The sequence below is a fragment of the Lygodium microphyllum genome, chromosome 27, assembly GCF_053477565.2.
Source record: "Lygodium microphyllum isolate KBCC chromosome 27, Lygodium_microphyllum_v1.1.10, whole genome shotgun sequence".
Classification (NCBI taxonomy): Eukaryota; Viridiplantae; Streptophyta; class Polypodiopsida; order Schizaeales; family Lygodiaceae; genus Lygodium; species Lygodium microphyllum.
In genome coordinates, this window is record NC_141161.1 from 64,327,718 (window position 1) to 64,335,894 (window position 8,177).

Sequence of the window (8,177 nt, forward strand, 5' to 3'; positions counted from 1 at the left end):
CACCCCCTGAATATGCTACATGCATGAAAGTGGGAGTATATGCCACATGTTGGTAGGAAATGTTGCTTTTTTAATGAACTTAATACAGCTACCCTAGTTAATAGACCATGTGCCATGACTATCTATTGAGAGCTCCCCTCTTTAAGTTTTCGCATACTCAAGAGGTTCTATGTCTTTCATTTAAGGAAAAGGCTATTACAATTTGAACTATTTCTATTTTGCTAATGGATGGATATGCTCCTTGTTTGTAAGGGGCTCAAATAACTTTTGATAACTATTTGTGCTTGTATGGATACTAGGTATATCCCACACTTCAAGGGGATTTGAGGGGAATTTCAAGATTTAGAGCCATGGCATTGAGTTGAATTGAATGAGATTTTTCTTTGTTTTAATGTGACAAGGAAATATTTATATTGTTAAAAATGATATTTTATTTATGGATGTGTAAACTATTTGTGCTATGTGAGTAAGAATTAAAAGTTATCAAAATGCACAAATGTATCTTATAGCACATGTACATTTTGGATGCATACAAACATATCCATTACAAGTGTGTATCGACATTGTCTTATTTGAGATTAACTACATGGTTGATGGTTAGGCCTATTAATTGTGATGTATATTACTTAACATGACTATATAAGCATGACTATGTTAGATATTCTATACAAATTTGTTTTGATTTACTATGCATGCACATTATCCTATGATCCATAGTTTCATAATTTTATCCAATAAACATGGCTATATTAGGTGATATATAGAAATTTGCCTTACTTTACCATATAGACACTTATTTTACTAGTTATAGCTTCACATCTATCTAGTAAAATTAAAAACCTAGTTCCAATTTTAAAAACCCTAGTTACTAGCTATAAAAAAATGTGTATTTACTAGTTATAAGGCTATTTACCATCTAGTTTAGTATCTAAAGTTCCTTGTGATAGCAACTTCTACGGCCACAAAACATGTTACGCATGTCACCGAGAGCATTTGGAGATAACTCTACATTGTACAATCACAAAGTTCTTTACATTTGTTAATTTCACACGAACGAGCGCCGAGCGAGATAATTAGAGGGGAGTCATGTGTAGTGTGTGATTGGCTAGTTCATGGCTTTAAATCAGCTATTGGGGGGCACCAATTGGACATATGTAAAACTCTACACAAGCTATCATTTGGACGCATGATGTTTGCAAGACGTTATTTGCATGCATGGATGAATATTGCTAATAAGTTCATTTGTGGGAACTGAAAGGTCGATCGATGCGCAAGATGGGGGTTGCTCTTAATGGCGCTTGGCGACAGACGACTAATGATGTCTTTGCGGACATGTCAACGTGGGTCTGACCTTCCGGCAATCGCCATTCGAAACAGTGGACGAGGTTTGCGATGGTGAGCTGGAGAGTGGACATGGCAAGAGAGGCGCCCGGGCAGCTCCTTCTGCCTGAACCGAAAGGGATCCAGCAGAGCTCGTGACCAGGATCTGGATCTCCTCGTGTCAGGAGGAACCTCTCGGGCGAGAACCTCTCTGGGTCCTTCCATATGGTTGGGTCCCTCCCAATCGCCCATGCATTCACGAACAGCGTTGTCCCTTTGGGAAGGCTGTACCCCATCACGTTGCAAGCTTCTGTGGCCGTGTGCGGAAGCAAAAGTCTTACAGGCGCATGCAGGCGCAGGCCTTCTTTCACAGTGGCAGTCACATAAGGGAGGTCCGCCATGTCTGATTCTTCCACTGTTCTCTCCCTTCCAACGACCCCCTCTATCTCAAGCCGAAGCTTGTTCAAAACGGACGGGTTGTTGAAGAGCTCTGCCATGAGCCAATCCAGGGCCGTAGATGTGGTGTCGATTCCGGCTGCAAGCAGATCCTACAAGTGAAGGAACGGGGGGCAGAATTGATCATTCAGAGGGATTAAGGCTAAGGACAGACCCCGGCAACCCACACAAACCCCGAGTACCACCCCCCCAACACACACACACTCTCTCTCTCTCTCTCTCTCTCTCTCTCGACTGTGTGCATACAGATAAATGATCGTACCAGAAGATACCCCTTGAGGCGCAGTCGGCTGAGAGAAGGGTCCGACAGAAGTATGTCCAGAACATCCTCCCGAAGATATTTCTTCTTCCCCTGCAGTGTATTGAGCTCGTGCTGCTTCTCGCGTTCCTCTATCAAGAGCTCCAACAGGGCATCGATGTTGGCGTGCAGCTTGTCCATGCTTCTCTTGACACCGCGGTCCAGGAAACCCAGCCACGGGACGAAGTCACCCAGCACCAGCGCCTGGAACAGCTCGGACGCCTCAGTCACCAGGTCCTTCAAGGAGGCCCCGCCCACTGCCATGTCCGTCGGCATGCGACGGCTGAAGATGATGCGGCAAAGGATGTCCTCCACCATGCGGGACATGGCGACCGCCAGGTCGACGCTGGCGGCTACGTCAGCCTGGGCCCGCAGGCTGTGGAGGAGGTGGGCCACCTCCTCCCTCCGCAGCACCTGCGTCTCCTGGACCCTCCTGGCGCTGAAGAGCTCAAGGGTGGCGACCTTCCTGATGTAGCGCCAGTGCGGCCCGTAAGGTCCCAGTGAGAAGGAGTTGGTGACCCCGAAATGAGCCCGCTTCATGAACTGATTGGCTGGCCGGCTGGCGAAGACCTTGTCGTGCGTCTGCAGGAACGCCTAAGCCACGTCGGCCGTCGACGCCACGACAGCCACCCTAGATCCCAGGCGCAGGCACATGAGAGGACCGTGCCTCTCTGCCAAGCGTGCGAGGCGCAGGTGTGGGAGATCCCCGATGAAGTGGAGGAGGTTTCCCACCACCGGCAAGGGCAAGGGCCCCGGAGGGAGCTTACGGTGATGCTGCCGCCTGATCACGATTAACGCCCAGGACAATATCAGTAGTAGCGCGCATATGGCGCTACAAGCCAGCAGGCCGCCGCCGTTCCGCGCTTCGCCTTGCATTTTGAGATTAACGGAAAGATCCTGGACGACTGAACGAGGCTAATATCGAGCAAAGTGAATGCGGCCAGCTTGGAACTCAGCCAAAGTCCCTTGCTCTCTTCCTCTAGTCTCCCGAGTCCCCCCTCCTTCACGCCCTTTACGTTCTTCACCTCACCGGAGAAGGAACCAGGCAATTTGGTTTCCTGTCCCCTCCTTCACGGATGTCTCTTACCCTCTTTGAATCAATTAATCAGTGTAGGTGTGTGATAATCAATCTTGTATGTGATACAGACTCCACACAAATATGACGTGTGGCAGCGGTACCTTTTGGATGCGAACCACGCTTCCTCTCCTTCCGACTCCGGACATGTGTACTACGTAGGTCAAGTCCTTCTCAAGGGGAAACTTTTATTGCCGTATGACCTGTCTTTGTTGTCTACTTCAAGCCTTTCTAAATAGAAACTCTCCTTGTTTATTTAATTTTGTTACTATAAACTTCTAAGGTAAAGGGGTCAATAGAGTGTCATTTAACAATTTTCTATTATTTAAAAAAATTCCAAGTGAGTTGCATAAATATTTTTTAATGGTCAAATTATTTATATTATATAGAGCTCAAAGAAAAAATATTGGGATATTTTGATATTTTTATCAAGTAGCCTTAGTTACAAATGAAAGGTTCATAAAAGAGGGACACTGAGGGGCCAATAGAGTGACACTCAAGGATGCATTACTTTAAGGTTTTATAAAATCTAAAATATAAAAAAATTTACATGGCTCAATTGTTTGACTTAAGCTAAGCTCATTTTTAATCTTTAAAAATTCATATTATATTATTAAGCAACTAACAAAACCACATTTTTCTTGTAAAATTGTCACTCAACTGGGGTGGGGTGTGTTTTCCTTTTGGAGGGCACTACTTTATTGGCCCTTTTACCCTATTGCCATATCATTTTTGTCAAGTCCTCATAGCGGTGTCGCTATTTGTGTCACTATAGCGTCGCTACAGCGACGCAAATAGCGACAGTGCTCATACGAAAAAAACGCGAGCCGAAACCCGAGCGCGTTATTTTACACGCATACACGAAAGAGAGAGTGAAAGGGAGAGCAAAGATCTTGCATTTGAGAGGGAGAGAAAGAGAAAGAGAGAAAGAGGGAGAAGGAAAGCTTCTCACCGCCACTGCTACCATTCGAGAAGAAAAGAAGGAAGTATATGGAGGGCGAAGAGGAGCCGCCGAATCTATCTTCGAGCCTTTACCGTGAGTGCATTGTTCCTTCTTGCTTTGTTTTTTTGTTTTCTCTTTCTCTTTTACTTGTTTTTGTTAAAATTCACGTGTTTTGAGAGAGGGAGAAGAAATGAGAGAGAAAGAGAGGGAGAGGGAGAGGGAGAGGAAGAGAGGGAAACATTAAACATAATAGGAAAAGAGAGAAAGAGAGGGAGAGGAAGAGGGAGAGGGAGGGAGATGAAAGAGAGGGAAACATTAAACATAATAAGGAAAGAGAGAAAGAAAGGGAGAGGGTGAGGGAGGGAGAGGAAATGAGAGAGGGAGAGGAAGAGAGAAAAGGATAGAAGGAACGAGAGAGAGAGAGGGAAAAAAAATTAAATATAATAGGGAAAGAGAGAAAGAGAGGGAGGGAGAGGAAATGAGAGAGGGAGAGGAAGAGAGAAAAGGAAATGAGATAGGGAGAGGAGAGAGAAAAAACATTAAACATAATAGGAAAAGAGAGAAAGAGAGGGTGAGGGTGAGGGAGGGAGAGGAAATGAGAGAGGGAGAGGAAGAGAGGAAGAGAGAAAAGGAAATGAGATAGGGAGAGGAGAGAGAAAAAACATTAAACATAATAGGAAAAGAGAGAAAGAGAGGGTGAGGGTGAGGGAGGGAGAGGAAATGAGAGAGGGAGAGGAAGAGAGAGAGGGAGGGAGAGGAAAGAGAGGGAAACATTAAATATACTTGGGAAAGAGCAAAAGAGAGGGAGAGGAAGAGAGAAAAGGAAATGAGAGAGGGAGAGGAGAGAGAAAAAACATTAGACGTAATAGGGAAAGAGAGAAAGGGAGAGGGAGAGGGAGGGAGAAGAAATGAGAGAGGGAGAGGAAGAGGGAGAGGGAGGGAAAGGAGAGAGAGGGAGAGGAAAGAGAGAGAAACATTAAACATAATAGGGAAAGAGAGAGTGAGAGAAAGATAGAAAAGACATTAAACATAATAGGGAAAGAGAGAAAGAGAGGGTGAGAGAGGGAAAGGAAATGAGGGAGGGAGAGGAGAGAGAAAAAACATTAAACGTAATAGGGAAAGAGAGAAAGAGAGGGAGAGGGAGAGGGAGGGAGAGGAATAGAGAGAGAGAGGGAGAGGAAAGAGAGGGAAACATTAAATATAATAGGGAAAGAGAGAAAGAGAGGGTGAGGGAGGGAAAGGAAATGAGAGAGAGAGAGAGAGGAGAGAGAAAAAACATTAAACGTAATAGGGAAAGAGAGAAAGAGAGAAAGAGAGGGAGAGGGAGAGGGAGGGAGATAAAATGAGGGAGGGAGGGAGAGGAAATGAGAGAGGGAGAGGAAGAGAGAAAAGGGAATGAGAGACGGAGAGGAGAGAGAAAAAACATTAAACATAATAGGAAAAGAGAGAAAGAGAGAGAGAGGGAGAGGAAGGGAGAGAGAGAAGGAGGGAGAGGTTGTTGTTTTCTTGTTTGTTGTTGTTGTTGTAGTAGTAGTTTTTTTTCTTTTCTCATTTATTATTGTTTAGGTTTCTTTTTTTTGTAGTAGTAGTAGTAGTAGTCGTAATAGTAGTAGGTTTTTCTTCTTTTCTTGTTCATTGTTATTATAATAGTTGTTGTTATTGTTATTGTTGTTTTTTCTTCTTTTCTTGTTTATTATAGTGGTAATGGTAGTGGTAGTGGTAGTGGTAGTGGTAGTCCCAGTCGCAGTCATAGTCATTGTCATAGTCATAGTCATGGTCGTAGTCGTAGTTGTAGTCATAGTCGTGGTCGTGGTCGTGGTCATAGTCGTAGTTGTAGTCATAGTCATAGTCGTAATCGTGGTTGTAGTAGTAGTGGTGGTTTTCTTGTTTGTTGTTGTTGTAATATTTTTTTTTGTTTTCTTGTTTATTGTTGTCTAGTTTTCTTATTTGTTGTTGTTGTTATAGTAGTGGTAGTAGTAGTAGTTTTTTCTTCTTTTCTTGTTTATTATAGTGGTACTGGTACTGGTATTGGTAGTGATACTGGTAGTTATAGTGGTAGTCGTAGTCGTAGTTATAGTCGTGGTCGTGGTCGTGGTCGTGGTCATAGTCGTAGTCATGGTCGTAGTCGTAATCGTGGTCCTAGTCGTGGTCGTAGTCATAGTTGTCGTAGTCATGGTTGTAGTAGTGGTGGTAGTTTTCTTGTTTGTTGTTGTTGTTGTTATTGTTAGTGTTGTTTTTGTTGTTGTTATTGTTATAGAGAGAGATATATGTTTTGTTCAAGAAAATGAGAGAGGGGGAGGAAGAGAAAAAGGAAGAAGAAACGAGAGAGAGGGAATAAACATACAGCATAATAAAGAAAGAGAAAAAGAGAGAGAGATGGAAGGAGAGGAGATAATGAATGGATAAAAAACAAAGAGAGAGTGGTGGCGAGATCTGATGAGGTCCGATGCAACACCACGAGACGGAAAACACTCTGACATACATTAATTTGTGGGTGGGTGGGTGGAGACTTTACATACGTTAATTTTTGTTGAGTTACAAGAGAAGAAATCCCTTCTCAAACAATTTAAAAAATAAAAAAAGAATGATAATAAAAACAATTTTTTGTTATAACGTAGATAAAATGGAAAACGATGAAGGTCTTGATTTTCAAGATCGCGAGGCATATCTTAATCAGCGTGTCCCATGTCCTTGCTCTCAATGTAAGCTGGCAATTAGACGAAAACGTCAATTGTCTATAGAACATGTACAATGCTTCGGCAAGTTTCAATCTGAGATCATTGATCAGGTGATCTTGAATTTTCACCAAACAATAAGAAAAGTTAATATCAATCATACATTATACTCGCAAGCTAATTAAATACCATATACAAAAAGATTAGGTGTGGTTGGCAAATTTTCTATCTAGAGAGGTGACATCTTGTCCCAAGGAGGAGTGCACCCTTTGCGGCCAATTAGAAGAATTCGTGGGCATGCAATGGATGGAGTGTCTGAGCCAATCCACCACTTGGAAGATACTACCCAATCTATACCATCAATGCCATAGGAGATAGATAGCCTTCGAAACTTACCTATAATCTTGGAGCTTGAGATGGAGGCAATGATCGATGCATTGATTCCCATGGATGCCGAGACTTTTGATCCACTTAGAGAGGAAGCATCCATACCATTATATGATGGGTGTCAAGTATCTCACCTGAAGATACTACTTGCACTTCTAAGTGTGCAAGCAAAATACAGGTGGAACGATGCGAGTGTAACCGAGTTGATCAGGTACCTTGTACGTATGCTTCATTGATTTCTTTTCGGCACTATCATTAAAAACATTTGTGCTTTTTCAAGGTGTTTTATGATTTTTTTCAGGTTACTGAAGTATCATATATTACCACTTACAAATACCATGCCTGAGTCTCGTGATGATGCACGACATGTTTTACGAAAGCTTGGCATGGACTACAACAGCATCCATGCATGTATCAACGATTTCATACTGTTTCGAGGAGAATACGAGACTATGGAGACATGTCCAAAGTGTGGTTCTCACAAGTATCGATAGGACTTGCAAGGGCGAACCATCCCTCAAAAAGTTCTTAAATATTTTCTACTTATCCCCCGTATAAACCACATGTTTCGTATGTTTGGCATGGCGAGCTTGACAATGTGGCATGTGCAGAATAGGTCCACAGATGGAGTTCAACGAATATCAGTGGATTTATGCGCATGGAGCCACATTGAGTCTACCTTCTCAGGCTTTGTCTGAGAGCCAAGGAATCTTAGGCTCGGTCTTGCAATGGATGGCGTGAACCCATTCAGTGTGTGCTCATCTTCTTACAGTGTGTGGCCTATAGTCCTTGTTAACTACAATATCCCTCCATGGCTTTCTAAGAAGAAAGTACATCTCATCCTTAGCTTACTCATCCCTGGTCACTACAAAGTCAAAAATTTGGACGTGTATCTTTGTCCATTAGACGATGAGCTTAAGATTTTGTTGGAGGAGGGGGTCACCGTGCAAGATATGAGCAAGCATGATGGTTGACGATCCGCCAATATCTATCATTCAAGTTTGTATTCACTGGATAGAGGTG

At 43.2% G+C, this 8,177-nt stretch overlaps 1 protein-coding gene across 1 annotated transcript; it reads right to left on the reverse strand.

Moving 5' to 3' along the window:
• Positions 1-1,111: 1,111 nt before the first annotated feature.
• On the reverse strand, positions 1,112-3,148 carry LOC148012395 (cytochrome P450 750A1-like). The gene is made up of 2 exons (XM_087669278.1): positions 2,039-3,148; positions 1,112-1,868 (listed from the first exon to the last, which is right to left on the reverse strand). Exons 1-2 carry the CDS (start codon positions 2,612-2,614, stop codon positions 1,239-1,241), a joined length of 1,206 nt encoding a protein of 401 aa, XP_087525404.1. The 5' UTR covers positions 2,615-3,148; the 3' UTR covers positions 1,112-1,238.
• Positions 3,149-8,177: the final 5,029 nt, after the last annotated feature.

Bases quoted from the DNA above. Each gene is read 5' to 3' on its own strand.
- LOC148012395 (XM_087669278.1), bottom strand. From the start codon at position 2,614: ATGAAGCGGGCTCATTTCGGGGTCACCAACTCCTTCTCACTGGGACCT. The intron at 1,869-2,038 runs GTACGATCATTT...CTTCACTTGTAG, and splicing joins GCCTCAAGGGGTATCTTCTG to GATCTGCTTGCAGCCGGAAT.